Raw genomic sequence first — 17,604 nt, 5'->3', positions numbered from 1 at the left:
GCTAACAACAGCGTGATGCTTTTGTGTGAAAAAACTTATACCGGAACAATTAGTTGCGTGGAATTTTTGTCATACAAAAAATTGAAAGTGATTTTTGTCGTTGGTCGCCGTTGGTGTGGGACAGCTTTTAAATTAAGGAATACACCGAGAAGGTATGTGGTCGTGCACTTGTATGAAAATAAATTTATACCCCGTAATGCCGCAGAAGAAGTATAACTTCAAAAATTCCACACTTTTGAAGTTAATTTCTCATTGTAAGTGATGTAGAATCGTTTTTGGTATGTACTAATAACAATTACCTGCTGTTTTTGATATCCTATTCACAAGAATACCGTGTAAATTTGAGCCATACTCACCCATGTGAACACCTTTTGTTGAGCCACAGCAAATGCTTAAGTGTAAACGTAAACCTTGAACGTTTTCAAAAAATCAACCACCCTGTTGAATTTTTTCTCACTGATGTCGTTTTCCAAAATTCAAGGAGTGACACTCCTAGCTATATAATCACTCCAAAAGGAGTGATTTCAAATTCCAAAATTGAAAAAGGAGTGAAGTTTTGGAGTGAATTCTTCACTCCCAAAATTTTGAAGGAGTGACGGAGTGATTAGGGGGGTTCACATTGACTAACTTACCGGACAGACCAGCCGCCATTTGGTCTGATCTGATGCTGTTTTGATAGTGTGAACACCCATCCGACAGCCTGTCCGGTTTGCCGGATGGTTTTCAAAAAATTTTGATTTTTTGGTGGTCGGACGAACATGTTAGTCAATTAAACGACATGTCTGTCCGGCAGACAGTGATAATCCATTGTCTCTAATTTGAGAGCAGAATAGGGTAAAGATATATTAAAAATAAGCTGAAAAGTGGGTTTTGATGAAAATTGTCTGATGAGTGTGAACGAAAAATATAATTCGGCCATCAGGCCAAATGACAACGGGTCTGTCCGGTAAGTTGGTCAATGTGAACCCCCCTATTACCAATACTTCTACATTTGACTTCATGGACTGCTTGTCAAATTGTTGGGTGGTTGTTTTAACTTTTTTTTGTGAAGGAAATTATATTTATTTACAAAAAAAATTCAATAAAGTATTGTAAAAAATCACTAAAAGTGAATTTAAAAGATTGTGTTATTATTTTATTCATTATTTCGTATTACAAACACATGCAAAGCAAACGTCAAATCACTCCACTTGTCAAATTCTTCGTGAACAAATTCCAAAATTGCACGAAAAAGGAGTGATTCACTCCCATAATTTTGGAAAACGACATGAATTTCATTCATCTGTCAACCAAAAAAAAAAATTGACATTTCGCCAAAAAGAAGTATGAACAAAAAATATTCTTCCCGTTTTCATCAAAATCTCATGGACGCGCAATAAGAATTTATTCAATTTAATTGTTAAAATTTATTAATTACATAAAATAGATTCATTTGTTTTTCAATATAAAATAATAAAAAAGTGCCAAAATGGCTCTTGAACGTCCTTCAACAATCGATGTTACTGTAAGTTTTTTTTTTATTCAAGACTTTCTTTTCAATCAAAGCAAAGAAACGCCGGTTTTCATATTGGAAATTTTGCACATTTTTTTCATTTTCATTTGTAGGATATCCAATTCAAAGTACACGATAGATTCACCGTATTCAATGCCGGACAACAATTAAGAAGTCATGTGAATCTTCTTGCCACAGCTAGCAATTATGGTCTAATGTTTGTGGGTAATCCAAATGAGGCTGAATTAAAAGGTAAGAGGGCGGGAGAAAACAAATAATGAATTTTACTAATAGAACATTTTTTAGTTATTGTTATAAAGGATTTGATAGAATCGAAAGCAAGTGGGAAAGGACTTCATGCCCGCCAAGTCCAACTACCAAATCAACCCAATTGCATTGCTGTTAGCAGTGATGGATCCATGCTGGCTGTAAACTATACCCAAAATGGATGTGGTTTTGTTGCTATTTACAGTGTGCCAAGCTTCACCAAAGCTGTAAGTTTAATTTTAACCTTCTTTTTTGGGAGAAGAGATAATTTTTATAGAAAATCTAGTTTAAAGTATTTGAATTACATTCAGAAAGGTGCAAAGAGATCTGAAAATGAATCCTATGTGTGGCCACATTGCACCAACATTCGCAGTGCCCTTGAGATGATGATAGTCCGTCGTTAAATTTCGGGGAAAAGATCCCCCAATCCGGCGATCTTAATGCCGTGCATCGCAAGCAAGCCACGTCCCTATAACTTAACATTCCTTCCTTCCCTTTCCCAATACCCCTAACTCATCCTTCTTCTTAGCTAACCGACTTACCTACACCACCTCAGCTCCTCTTGCCTCGAAAAAATTCTATTAATTGCAAAAGAAAAGCATGTTTTACCCTGTTGTTGTTCTCAAGCGCAATGACACTACACGACCCACGGGTTTTAACGCAACTTTTTTCTGATTTCTTTCAACGTGATTCTAACTGTTCTACCTACCCCAAACTGTGATAATTTAAGCTGTGATAAATCTGACGAAATAGCTCAAAATTTTGACCCACCGAAATCTTTTACTTTCTTGACTGATAAGAACTTTAACACAAAGACCTAACTCACTTAGATCTTAGACCCTAATGGTATTGTGATATCAAAAAAGACAAGCGAGTTAGGAACTCACTAGTCCATGCATTTCAAACTCGTGGCCGGTGGGCCACACGCGGCCCATAATGAATAACTTTGCGGCCCTTTCCACATTATTAATTAAATTTATAATTCAGATTTTATGTCCAAGGCTTTCGACATAAATTCACATCCTTTTTTTTTTCTTATCAACAAATAAATATTGAACATGTACTTAAAAACAAAATTATAAAGGAGAATGGGCATTTTGGACGTTGAGCGGCTATTAATAAAATTTGTTTCAAATGAAAGAACTATAACCTAGTAAAATATGGAAGTTTGCCTGTATTGCGTCAAAAATGCATGATATTGCAATATTAGTATTGTTAATGCATCGTTCAATGTGTGAAGGACAAATTGAATTATATTTTTATTTTAAATACAAACTGATACTCTGTCATTTTCCCTGATCCTGAAGACATTAATCTTGAAAATCCGACCAATAGAACCCATAATATTGGATTTTCAAGCCAACCACTTCAAGATCTTGTTCGAGAGTTTTCAAAAAATTCAAACAAACAAAAAATTGAACAATAAAATTCTTGAAATTGTTGTTTTAAAAAGCTAATAGTTTGGGCTCTAGTGGTTGAATATTCAAGTTAAAGGTCTTCATACTCAGGGGAAATGACAGAGTATCATATTTTGCACTTAAAATACGCATTAAAGTTACAACATTGAGACAGTTTATAAAAAGTGTTAAATGCAAAAAATGCATTTTAAACCTTTGTGAAGTACATCATAGGGATACAACTTTTGCTCAATATTTGTAAGACTTAATTACATCAAAAAATAACAAATTCATTCCTGGCCGCGTAACGTCCACGTTCCATACAAATTTGCCCATTCTCCTTATAAATTTTGTAAGATCTCGTGGCTTAAATCAGGCTAAGTAAGTGATTTCTTGAAGTGAATTTAGAAGCGAATATTCTGATTTAACCTACCAAACAATGATGGTTCTTGGGATATTTTTTTAATTTTTGATAATAAAAATCTTAATACCAAAATGTTTTATTATCTAGAATGGTTGCAGAGCTTATAATTCATGATACCTAGATGTAGCAAAACAATTATCTGAGTTAAACTAAAAACTGCAAGGAAAGTTCATAATGTAACGAAAATCTGACTAAGTTATATCTAGACTTAAATGCAACTTAGCTCTTTTAGGGCATCAGAAGAGAAACGAGAATTTGACGCACTTTCCTACATACAATATATCAAATTTAGGTATATTGGCATCGTCGCGTGCGTCGGTCGGCCGTATCAAAAATACTCCGCAAAAAATCTAAACTTTAAAACTGAACAGAATTATGTCTTTGAAAGACAAATTCTTTTGATTTACTTCGGTTTTTTTTTTCCAAAAACATAGAATAAATGCCGAATCATATGGAAATGAAAACAAGCGATTTCTAGCCTGACTCCGAAGCAAGCTCAAGGCAGATGCAAAATGGATATAAAGACGAAATTAAAAACTATAGGCCTATTGCCAGATTATATGTGATTCCTATGCTTTTTGAATCTATTATTTGTGAATCGCTATGTATTTATGCTTAATCCCTTATTGTCCTAATGCACAGTAACTTTTTTAATAGAATTTCCTAAAAACTGTATCGATTTCTTAAAATATAAAAAATAAGAAACACAATCTACTACTTACTGATTTCAGTAAAGCCTTTGTCACATTAAGTTGTGCTTTATATTATTAAGAAAATTGGGGTTTAGCGATTACTGTGTAAGATGGATTCAATCTTAATTATTTGATAGATTTTACTCTGTACTATTTAAAGGTTGTGAATCAAACAAGTTTTAAATCAATTCCACAGGGCAGCCATTTGGGTCATATCCTTTTTATTTTGTTTATTAACAACTTACCATACATGTAAAAACACTCAAATTGTCTCATTTATGCCGACGATGTGACTATCTTTAAAAATGTTTCAGATACTCGTGATTGTGAAGAACTTTTAAATGTTTAAGTCTTAACATGGATAAATGTAAAACTATGTGTTTTACAAGAAATATTTCTTTTAATTCGTTTATTTATCTGTTCAACGGTGTGTTAATTTCTCGTGGAAATAATTTTTTTTTCTCGCTGTTATATTTGATCGCAAACTCGAGTTTATTCGAGTTTTCATTCCATTACTAATGAAGCTAATTCAATTCTTGGCTGGATCCCTTCGTTACAAAGAAGCTTTTTATATCTTTTATTTAGCCTATCCTAGAATATGCTTACCTCATTATGATTGCCATACAAATAGATTGGCACAAGTGCAAAAAAGATTTCTAAGATTTGCGCTCAGAGGACTTGGGAAGGCTAATCCCACCTTAGAATAGAAGTTCATATTTATGTTTTATATTCATTGTTAAATTAATCAACGGTAACGTATACTTTTTGCACCATCTGTCTCGTATTAACTTCAATATTCCACAAAGAAACTTGAGTTACATACCACATAGTATACTTATTTAATAATGTAATAATTATGAAAAATGTTTACCTTTAAATAACATGTTTAAACTTTTTAACTTACATAATAACAATTATTATAATTTGTTTGATAAAGGAATAATGAATTCTTGTAAATTTAAAGTAAATTTTTAATGTAAACTTTTTTCTATAGTCAATTAAAATCATAATATCCTAAGATTAAGAATAATTCTTATGAACTAGTAAATTAGTAATGTTAAATAAATAAACACGATGAACAACTTTAATTCCTTCCAGAACATCAAATCCTTGCACAACATCCGTTTACCTGGAGATGAAAGCATCTCAGCACTGCAACTTCTCTGGAATCCGGTTATTTCAGGTAGTCTTGCAGTCGTAATGAGCAATGGAGCACTTGGAATGTATGACTTCAAAAATGGTGCATATGAAATGCACACTTTGGACAGCAAAGAACAGATTCTTTGTGGTTCATGGAGCCCAAAAGGCAAACAAATCGTATTGGGTTTTCCCAATGGCAAACTGGCTCAATACAAACCTGATCTGAAATTGGCTCGAACTATACCCTGCCCACCGAATATTCATCCTGGTCCATTCGATACCATTTCCGTGCAATGGCTGTCGACTTTTCAATTTGCCGTTGTATTCCTTCAACGAGCTGAAGATGCTACTCCATATTTATACATAGTTCATGCTCCGAAGGCTGGCAATCCTTCGTACACTAACTATTTTGATATTTGTTATAGTTTCACTGGGCCAAGAGCACAACAGGTGAATTTGATGCATATCCAACAATGGAACTTGTTGCTAGTGACATCAGCAAATGGTGTTGAGGTGGGACTTTTGGGTACAAAAGAGACAACAGAGGCACCCACATGGGTTCAATATACCCTCCTCGATGAAGCACGTATTGAAATGCCTCTCACTGATAAAAGTGATGAAACTTATCCAATTGGATTTGCATTGGATACTTCTTCCACCCACCAATTGACTATTGCGGAGAAGAAATTGCCAGTTATGCCAATGATTCATACTTTGTCGACCCACGGGCAACTGGTTGCATTTAACTTTTTGAATTTGCAACCCAATACACCGGATATTTGTTCACCACCACCTCCAATATCGGATACGTCAGGCATGTCGCAGTTTAAGCCGGTTAGTGAAATGCTTAATCAGAAGAAGCCGGAGATAACGATGCCAGCGGCAACAATGCCTTTGACTGTTGTTAGTCAACCAGCACCGGCGGAGTTGTCTTTCGCACCGCTTGGAGGTACTTCGACGCCAGCATTGGTGAGTATTTTTATTTGAGTTAAGATATAGGCTAGAAAGATCTTTAAGTCTGGCTATGAAGAAAGCCCTTTTTTTGGTGAGTGAATCCTTCAGTCAACATCGTTTTAAAAATCATATATCAGAGAAAATAGTAACAGAGATGAAAACCAGAGTTATGCGCGACAGTGTTATGCCCGTCAAAGATATGAAAAACCAAAGTTATGAAAAACCAGGTTTAAATTTGTTTCGACCTGGGTCTTCAGGCCCGCATCACTTTCTGCACCTACACAGTTTTCAAAATACTTACAAACTTAGGAGGATATGGAATTCTAAAAAACTTATTTCAACTTATAGCTCTGCTGGAGCGTAAAGAAAAAAACCTTTATGAGTAATAACCCATATTCAAATAAGTTTTAAGCAACTACATGATAACGTTTTACTTTTTGGTGGAATGTATTTCAATTTTTACAGAGTAGCGAGTTTTTTCCAACGTCGCACAGTGCGGTATTTTAATCTAAAACCTGGCCAAAAATATTTGGGCATATTTTTCACATCAAATAGGTACCAAAAGACTAAAAAATAATTTGGAAGGAAAATTTTTCATTTTCTTGGTACAGTAAAACCCACTTAAGTGCTTACCTCCCAATTAGCCGGGAAAAAATTATTAAAAATTAAAAATGCACGTACAGTCCTGTGCTATAACTTTTTTTAAAGTTAGTAGTTAATTCTTTATTTTGTGTTTTTGACTCAAGTTGTTTCATTAAGTAGTTTTTTGAGAAATTAAGTTTTAAAGATGAAATTTAGAAAAAAAAATATTTTTTTCGTTTTTTAATTGGTTCTGTATAGAATTTTGCAATATTATGGACCTTTTTTATCATTATTTAATGACCTAGTAGTTTTTAGTCAAATACCAATGAATTTATTTTAATAAATATCAAAGTTCCTAAGAAATTAAAAAAAAACTGAAGCAACCCTGTTTCTTTTTTTTTTTATTTGCATTAAAATTTCTTATTTGCATTTTTTTTTTTTTAATTTTTAACTGAATGCATTATATCTCAAGAATATTGTGTCAAAATTTTAGGTCGATTAGAGCCAACTTGACAAAGTGAGGAGTATTTTTTTTATACTTCGCTTACGAATGTTTTATTCCAGAGTTCAAAACTTTAAATCGTTTTCCCCAAAAATTTCGTTTTCAAAGCCTCAGAACTTCAAAACTACTGCAATGATTCTTTTGAAATTTTAAACACTATTTCTGTACAAACTCGGGGAAATTCTTGAAATGCAATAACATTCTACATACATATCTAGTAGTTTAATAATATATAGGTTAGACCATGTTGCGGCGTGTTGCGCTATTTTAGAAACACTAATGTTAAGTGCATACTTCAACCCGTCCGTATGAAAAAATAGAGTTGCATATACAATAAAATTTTTTTTTAGAATGCCATACCTTAATTGTCAATATCCATATAACTTATATGTTTTTTACCAAAAACACTTAAGTTAAAAAAAAATTCATTAGAAAATTCACTTTTTTTTTTATAAAAACGAAGAATGAATAGCTCAATTTTTTTTCAATACTACTGTCGCAGTATCAATATTTGATATATGTATTCAAGAATTTTTATTGATGCACTTTCACTCTTTCGTAAAAATATCGTAGTAGAGTATTATAAAATCATATTGCATTTTCCGATTTCACTCTATGTTTTTGTCATGTCTGTGAAAGTCCTGCAAGCTGTATTTTAATTTCTGCAAATTTTTAGTGTCAAATATAATTTTTTTTAAATTGGGTTTCTGGCTCTAGATTGTAGGCACAGTTTGTGTTAGGTAAATAAAATAGCGATGAAAAGTTAAAAACAAAATTTAATAAATTATTTAAAGGAAAAGCCTAAAGCCATTTTCGGAGCTCCAATGGGACAACCATCAACTGGATCGATTATGTTTGGAGCACCACAATCTGGGTGGGCACCATCATTTGCGCCAGTAGCAAGTGCTCCAGCAACATTATTTAAAACTACTGCTCCAGTAAAGACAACACCCCAACAACCATCAATTGGATTTGGAGGTAAATGTTTAAACCTATCTTCCATATCCCTTCAGATTTCAAATATATATTTGTTTTAACTTTTCAAAAGACTTGAAAAAGCAACAGGAACAAGTACAACAACCAGCACCAAATGTTGTGAATCCAGATAAAAATAAACCACTATTTACTGTTCAACCTTCATTCAATCCACCGCCCGTGGTAGTGCCCAGTCAACAGCAATCAACTGCACCGCAAACTCAACAAATAGCTAAAGCACCAGCAATAAATGAAAGCGAAGTAGATGACATTGTAAATGAAATGATTCTCTTCCAAATAACTTCGTTTGATTTGGAATTGAAGAAATTAACAAATCACTCCAAGGGATTGTTAAATAATGTAAATTGATTAGAGTTTTTTTTTCCAGTAAGCCTTTGCTAAGAAATTGTATAATTGTAGATTGGAAACATGGAAGAAATGAAAGAATTTACAAAACGTTTAAATAATCTTCAAGACATTGTCGATCAGGCAAACGAAAAAGAATTAGAATCTGATTTGAGATGTCTTCTTAATTCACTCAATGAATCCTGTGCTATGATGGCTGAGTGTCGAAGCAAATTAAATATGTATAAGTATCCAGAGTAAGTCAACAAAAAGATTAAACAATTATGTAAATTGAATATGATTTCTTCCTAAGCATTGCAATTTTGAAGAACGCATCCAATTTTGATCCAATTAATCGTCGCCAATTGGCTAAGTTGCAAAGTCTCTTAGCAAAAAATCAAGCGCAAATACAAATCATACAAAATCAAATAGATTCACAATGGGCTGACTTTCAAGATATGGTTAAACGGAATTCACGAACCCATATGCATACTCCGTATCTTGAAGGAATTTATCAACGTATGACCAAGTTGAAGGACATGATTGCACGGAATCGGACCAAAATGAATTATTACAAATCGAAATTGAAACAGTATGGTTTGCTTTACAATCAATCGCAGGTTAATTCAAATGGAGAAACGTAAGTAAATTAAATTACTATTATAAGAATTCGCATTATTATAGCATGAATTATGACGTTGGATATTGATGAAGTTTTCGACCTAAAAAAAAAAACAATAACAACATTTTCCTTTTTAAAACCTGAAAGAAAATATTTTTTACTAACACACTCAAAGAAGAATTTCGTTTAATAAAAGACAGGCTATGTCCTCTTTGGGGCGTTCGATATCCTTTAATCTCAGGTCTAAACATTAATTAACATTAAAAGCTTTCTTTCCACGATATGCGTATCATTCACAATATTTTGTACAACGTTTAGTTCCCCAAAATGGTGGAAAGCGTTCGCAATGTTATTAAGTCTTCTTTCCTTCTGTTGACTCTGAGATGTCTGCATCCTATATCGCTTTTTCATTACATAATTTTATAGACCTAAAAGATTACCAACACGTTATTTATAAAATTATTTAATCGGTCACTGTGGTGTTGTGCCCTCTAACATACCTACTAAAGGAAATCGTCGGGCGTTGAACTCAGCACACTTCAATTATAATGTTCACTTTGATTGTCCATTCGGATACTGCTTTGGGTCAATCAAAGTGCAATAAGACAATAATTGAATTGTGCTGACTCTTTAAACGTGCCGACGATTATCCACTGAGGAAGTTGGACTCGCGACTATCGGAATGACACGTCAAGTTGAGTCTTATTCAAAACGTAAAGCAAAGTAGTCAAATTGAATCCCTGCTTAATCCCTGCGAATTCCCATAATATAACATCTTTCGATAGTTATAACAGTGGCGTTTATAGATAGCTATTAATATTTTTACATTAATGCATGCATGATGTTGAGTGTCCAAATCTGATCGCGATAATTTTTTGTTTGTTTATCCTCCCAATCCGATTATAAACTCTGAAAGTCCATGTTAACTTTGCAAATATTTGAAATCAAAATAGTGCCAAACTGGTTATAATTCTTTGTTTTTTTTTAACCCTATAAAGCCCAACCATTGGCCTTTTTTATTTTAAAAACGAAATAATAGAGACAGCTTCTTTTGTACGGAGTCAAACCTTAATACTTAGGTCATTGATAAAAGAAAAAAGTGGAATTCCCCTAAATTTTCTGAAAACTGCAAACGACAAATGGTCACAAATTGACGCTTTCTTCTGCATCTTTGAATGGACCTTTGTTAACGATAATAACTTAAGCTCATATTATTTGCATCCTAACGAGTTATAATTCAAGCCACATGAGTAGAATCGGCGTCAGATAATCTGAAAGTGTCGAGAGAGAGAAGACGGAAGCGACCTCAATTCTATTGTGTATAGGCCGAGCCAAAACTAAAAACTGCTTCCCCGGATAGTACTTTTTTGATTATCTTATCTTATAACTTTAAACGAGCTAAAATTGTTTATATATATATATATATATATATAAATATATATAAAATTGGGATCTCGGAAACGGCTCTAACGATTTCGATGAAATTTTCAGGGTGTGTTCATCTAAGCGAGTAAAAAATTTTGGAAGTATTTTTGGAAAAATCCGCCCACTGCCACGCCCACTTTTTTAACATATAAGTTTTTTCGGGAACGGCTCTAACGATTTCGATGAAATTTTCAGGGTGTGTTCATCTAAGCGAGTAAAAAATTTTGGAAGTATTTTTGGAAAAATCCGCCCACTGCCACGCCCACTTTTTTAACATATAAGTTTTTTCGGGAACGGCTCTAACGATTTCGATGAAATTTTCAGGGTTTGTTTATCTAAGCGAATAAAAAGTTTTGGAAGTATTTTTGGAAAAATCCGCCCACTGCCACGCCCACTTTTTTAACATATAAGTTTTTTCGGGAACGGCTCTAACGATTTCGATGACATTTTCAGGGTTTGTTTATCTAAGCGAATAATAAGTTTTGGAAGTATTTTTGGACAAAATCCGCCCACTGCCACGCCCACTTTTTTAACATATAAGTTTTTTCGGCAACGGCTCTAACGATTTCGATGAAATTTTCAGGGTTTGTTTATCTAAGCGAGTAAAAATGTTTGGAAGTTTTTTTTGGGAAAAATCTGCCCACTGCCACGCGCACTTTTTTAACATATAAGTTTTTTCGGCAACGGCTCTAACGATTTTGATGAAATTTTCAGGGTTTGTTCATCTAAGCGAGTAAAAAAATTTGGAAGTATTTTTGGAAAAATCCGCCCACTGCCACGCCCACTTTTTTAACATATAAGTTTTTTCGGGAACGGCTCTAACGATTTCGATGAAATTTTCAGGGTTTGTTTATCTAAGCGAATAAAAAGTTTTGGAAGTATTTTTGGAAAAATCCGCCCACTGCCACGCCCACTTTTTTAACATATAAGTTTTTTCGGGAACGGCTCTAACGATTTCGATGAAATTTTCAGGGTTTGTTTCTCTAAGCGAGTAAAATGTTTTGGAAGTTTTTTTTTTGAAAAATCCGCGCACTGCCACGCCCACTTTTTTAACATATAAGTTTTTTCGGTAACGGCTCTAACGAGATCGATAACATTTTCAGGGTTTGTTTATCTAAGCGAGTAAAAAGTTTTGGAATTTTTTTTTGGGAAAAATCCGCCCACTGCCACGCCCACTTTTTTAACATCGAATTTTTTTTGGTAACAACTTTAAAGATTTCGATGAAATTTTGATGGTTTGGTCCTCTAGGCAAATACAACATTTTGGAAGTATTTGGAACGATTTCAATAAAATTTTGAGGGATGGTTCCATGTTTTACGCATTATTCTTTTTCATTTTGTTACTTCATGACTTTTTGATCATGTATTCAAACTTTGAAGTAATTTGTTGATTTGGTATCACTATGAACAAGGTTCCAAATTCTGAGAGCCCTTAAGTTCCACATTCAGCATATTTCGTTTGATCCATTACTTTTGGGACACCCTGTATAAGAAAGAAAAAAAAGAAATAAAGCAAAGCATCCACTGCTACAGAACAAAACAGAGACAGGGATAAAAATAGTATTTCTTCATACTAAGCTTTGCCGACAAGGCTAAACTTGAAAAAAGATTAACTTTATATTCACCATCCAAAACTTTCTGACCTGTAAATGAAAATTTGAACAAAAAGGGATCTCATTGCTGTAACATTTTCGATAATGCAGATTCCTGTTACCCTTCTATTCATTGCTGATCGTATATTCCAACTTAAATAAACTGGATTATAAAGTGGGAATGTGGTGTTTTGTAACCCGCGAAAAAACTGGTCATTGCAAACTCAAACCTACTCCAAAAAATTGTTTACATTTGACTTTTTTCACTGAAAGTTATATCATTTAAGGATACCGAGCAAAGCTCGGTCACCCAGGTACTTTTTTATTCAGAACCATAAGTTCAACATTTCTCGTTATGCAAAGTACAAAATGCAAATGAAGTAAAGGATTGAAGTGCTCTGAAAAAAAACCTTGTATGAATAGTTTATAGATATGTTCCTTGATTAAATTTCACTGAGCTGAAAGCTTTAGTAGGGTGAATTTTATTATATAATTTAAGCCTGCAAGTTTCGTATTGAATTTGCTGCGCATCACAACTTTCATTTAAAATATATAACGATTTTAACCGAATTTAAGGCATTCCTAGCTTATAAATTCACACCTTAAACTTTTTAAGTATATTTTCAACCGTTTACTTCTTTATTCTGTTTTTTGTTCCTTTAGAACAATGGAATCACTTACTGACACCATCCTCTCAATGAGTCTCGGACCAACAGTTCAAGAGAATAGTTCGAAATTGACAAAAGAAAAAGTTGCTGCATTGCGGGGAGTTCTAACCAATCGAAAAATCAGCATTATCAAACCTCAACGTCCTGATCAAGTTGGTTTGAAATCCGAAGTAATTTTAGAAACAAAATTAAAAAGTGATCGCAAGCTACGAGATGGTGCAGCAACAAATATGAATAAAATGGAACAAGAACGAATAAGAAACGAACAGCAACGTGTTTTGACAAAACCAACAGCAACCAAGGCAATTGCTCCAAGTATGGCAGCTATATCACAACCAAATGCACCGACAAGTTTTGGTTTTGGTGCAGCAAGTCCATTTGTCAAACCAAATCCAGGTAAACTTGAAGATTATAGAAAAGATCAATCCCAACAACAACCACAGCAGCAACAAATGCAACCACAACAACAACAACAGCAGCAACAACAACAGCCAATGATTGTAAAACCTGTAGCATCAACTGCTGGACCAATGTTTCTCAAAGCCACACCCAATACATCTGCTCCAGCTAATTCGTCGGCTTTCTCAGGTTTTGGAACTTCATCAAATCCGGGTGGATTGTTTTCGGGAATGTCCATTACTCCATCGGCAATGCCAGCCTTTACAGGATTTGGAACAAACTCAAGTCTCGCTTTTGGTTCTCCTAAGCCATTAACTGCAAATCAACAAGCTAAGGAACCAATTCCAGCTGCTGACAAAGTTCAAAAGGATCAAAAACCTACTCTAGCATTCGATTCGAAACCAATGACTTCTGAGAATAAACCTTTTGCTACACCCAACTTTTCGTCTTCTTTCACTGCTGTTGCACCATCGAAGAATGCAGAACAAGTTGATAAAGAAAATAAGTTGCCTGATTCCTTTATTCCTGTGGGAGCCAAGTCTGAGACATCTTCTTTAACAATTTCATCAACCTCAACCCAACCTCTTGGTTTTGGTTCAGGTGTTGCCGCAACTAGCGCTCCCTCTTCGGTATTCTCTTTTGCCACTGCAAGTGCACCTGCAAAGGCGCCTACATCAACAAGTACAGCTCCGTTTGCATTCTCATTTGGCTCAGCATTCAACAGTGCTTCTGAAACATCAACAACAACTACGACTTCTAAGCCACCAATGTTTGGCGGACTACCTAAGCCAACACCAACAACAGCTGTCAAGTCGGAAGTTGCAGCAGTTTTTTCTGCAGACCAAGAGAAATTAGAGAGCCTAGATTCCGGCGATAGTACTGGGTAAGTTTTCTTGAGACTTTTCCAAGCGCGAATATTAAAATAAACCCCTTTTTCAGATTCACATTCAGTTCCTTGAATCTCGGAACCCTGGGCTTGCCAGCAACTCCAAATCTTTCCCCCACACCTTCTGTTTCTACACCAGAATCAAGTAGTGGATCATCTGTAACAGTTGTCAAGACATCCAATGCTTCCATATCTGATCCAAATGATTCCCTTTTCAGTAGCTTGAACATTTGTAAGCCAACAACCGCAGAAAATGGTAGGGTTCATTGATTTGTAACATTTTTTTGTACTAAAATTGCCGTTGCCTCGTTTAGCTTTCAAACCAGCATTTGGAGATGGAAATATGTTTGGATCTGCCTCGTTTACAACAGAGTCTTCGACAGAAACGAAATCGATTTTCGGAAGTACAGCTGTGAGCAAAGAATCTACTGGCTTTGGTGGATTTGGTTTATCAAGTGATTCCTCAAAATCTGCCTTTGAAGCAACTACAACTCCAGCTTCAACAGCAGAAAGTTCATCAACTTCAACTACAACCACATCTACAACTACTTCTACAGCTACTTTAGCTCCAAAAACCACCCAAACCATAACATTTGGAACTGCACCACCTGCGCAAGGATCGATTACTACTGGCCAAGTTGCAGCAAGTACATCTGCTCAGTCAGTATTTGCTACGTCTTCAGCATCACCAGCATCGATTTTCTCATCAGCTGCAGCTGCTACAACTACAGCCACATCGGGAACATCAATTTTTGGTGGAACTGGGCTCACTTTTGGAGTACCTGCTCAGACGGGAACACCTTCAATATTCGGTTCCTTGGCCACTACTCAAACATCTGCTGCAGGAGAATCATCTTTTGCAGCTATAAGTCCTCCAGCTGCAACTTCGACAGCAGCGCCAGCTTTTGGTACAGGTTCAACTACGTCGTCTGCTAGTTCTCTATTTGCTTCTGCAGCAGCAGCAACAACTCCTCCAGTGTCATCTAGTTCAGCAAGTATATTCGGTGGAATACCTAAGCCGGATCAATCTGTCTTTGGACAACCCGAAGGAACTACCGTTTTCGGTTCACCTACCAATACCGAGTCTGCTACTTCGGGTGGAAGTCTATTTGGTAGTCAAAGTGGAGGTTTTGGTGCTCCAAGCAATACAAGCAGTGGTGGATCGATTTTCGGAGGAGGCTCATCTGCTGCTCAACCTTCAAGTCCATTTTCAAACGCAAATACTGGTGGAAACATCTTTTCCAGTCCGACTGCTAGTTCAGCCCCGAGTGTATTCGGAACTCCTGCTCAGCCTACAACAGCTCCGAGTGGATCTATTTTCGATCAATCTTCCAATTCCGGACAATCAGGTGGATCGCTATTCGGAGGAAACCAAACTCAAGGTTTTGGCGCTCCAACGAGTCCTTTTTCAGCCGCTGCTTCCTCGGGTGGATCCATATTCGGCGGTGGAGCTTCAGCAACTTCTCCAAAACCTTCAGCGTTTTCTTCTCCTGCACCGGCTGCATCGACATTTGGTTCGGCTAATACAGGTGGATTTGGTTTGTTCTCACAAACCCCAGCCTTTGGTTCGCCATCACAACCCAATGCAAACACAGGAGGTGGATCATTTGCTCAAGGAGGTTCCTCAATCACTCAGAGTGGTTTTGGTTCTCCGAATTCTGGCACTGCCTTTGCAAAACCAGTTTTTGGTGGTGCACCAGCATTTGGTGGAGCAACAACATTCGGTTCGCCACCTAGTTTTGGTTCAGCACCATCATTTGGCAGTCCGAAAGGTTTTGGATCGTTTGCTGCACCAGCAGCAACGGCTGGAGCTTTTAACTCGCCAACACAAAATAATAACTTGTTTGAAGCGCTGGGTTCATCAGACACTGGATTGACTTTTGGCAATTTGGCGCAAAATAACAATCCCAATCAACAGAAACCAGCTTTTGGAGGGTAATAATTTATTTTATATCTAAAAAAATAGAAAATTCATTATAATTTTTGTACTTTTCAGATCTTCCTTCATGAGTTATCGTTCTTAAATAATATGTAATACAATGCAAAATTAATTAAGTGTTTGGTAATGTTCCGTTTTGATTTTATTATTGTTTAATTAATTAACTGATTTTGTTTGCAACATAAATACAATACATACGTAGTTATAACTTATTTAAATGTTGTTTTATTTAAACGCCCAAACGCGGATGAGAAAAGCTGATTTTTTAGGTTAAAAAATCCCAAAAATATAATGAATATTTTAAGGATATTTTGGTTCTTATTTGTATAACCGTCAGAGTATTAGCATTATCCCTTCTCCCTTATTGGTCAATGTTTTGAAATATGGCTTGTGACCACTGAATTATTGGTACATCCGACGGGGAACTAAATTTTTTGCGTCCTCGGAGGAAAAAAGGTTTGTAATGCTCATAGAATAGAAAGCTGCTCGGTTTCATCGATACAAGACCATTAAGGTAGATAGACAAATAATTCTACGTGATTTATTTCCCCCAGAATATTGATCAACAACAACGACGGGCTAATGCAGAAATGTTTAATTGCACAATAAATTAGTGATAATGACAAGATTAGTGGAGAAAGCAGATCGCGTTCAGCAAATTTTTTACAGAATCCGGTGTAAATTTGTGCCTCCTCCAGTTGCATTTATTCCTGAAAAATGTTTGCTTATTTTCAATTTTTATTGGTCTAAAAACAAAAACTTAATGTTTGTATATTTATTAAATTTAAAAGATTCACAGTTTTTGCCAGAGTCCGGTTGCATTCACTTTTCATATGAATTTTAGTTATTCACTTAAAAGAATTTCTCCATCAGCGTCTGCAACTGATTTTGATTTGTGAATTTAGAGAAAATGTGAGCAAACAATATAACCTAGTGCTTTGTAGCCTTCCATTTATCTGTCGTGATCAAGATTTTGAGCGAGATACGATACGAGCGAGAGGTTGTATAATAGAACATCTTTTTAACGGACTTATAATAGGTCCTAGCGAGGTATCCGATTTTATACGAATAATGCTTCAAGGTATGTTTCTTCCGACAGGTAAAAACTCCGATTCGTATAAAATCGCACCAGTGTTGCCGCTGGAAAAAATCAATAAGACAAAAAAAGGGGCCAACCATAGAATTTCGTAAAGCAAAAAAAAAAAAATATATAAACATCACCGAAAATATATCATAAACTTTTAACAATAAAATTAACTAATGAAAAAAATAAACAGAACATTCGTTGACAAAATATGTATAA

At 35.2% G+C, this 17,604-nt stretch overlaps 1 protein-coding gene across 1 annotated transcript; it reads left to right on the top strand.

The window, feature by feature from the left end:
• The first annotated feature begins 1,328 nt into the window (after positions 1–1,328).
• LOC129913257 (nuclear pore complex protein Nup214) lies at positions 1,329–16,513 on the top strand. Its single transcript, XM_055991845.1, has 12 exons — positions 1,329–1,504; positions 1,606–1,744; positions 1,799–1,986; positions 5,371–6,381; positions 8,245–8,428; positions 8,499–8,785; positions 8,846–9,027; positions 9,084–9,410; positions 13,073–14,359; positions 14,416–14,618; positions 14,677–16,297; positions 16,359–16,513. Exons 1-12 carry the CDS (start codon positions 1,469–1,471, stop codon positions 16,384–16,386), a joined length of 5,493 nt encoding a protein of 1,830 aa, XP_055847820.1. The 5' UTR covers positions 1,329–1,468; the 3' UTR covers positions 16,387–16,513.
• The last annotated feature ends 1,091 nt before the right edge of the window (positions 16,514–17,604 follow it).

Source organism: Episyrphus balteatus, chromosome 1, assembly GCF_945859705.1.
Source record: "Episyrphus balteatus chromosome 1, idEpiBalt1.1, whole genome shotgun sequence".
NCBI lineage: Eukaryota > Metazoa > Arthropoda > Insecta > Diptera > Syrphidae > Episyrphus > Episyrphus balteatus.
Note: the sequence above shows the minus strand (reverse complement) of the source record. Positions and strands in the feature narration are given on the sequence as shown.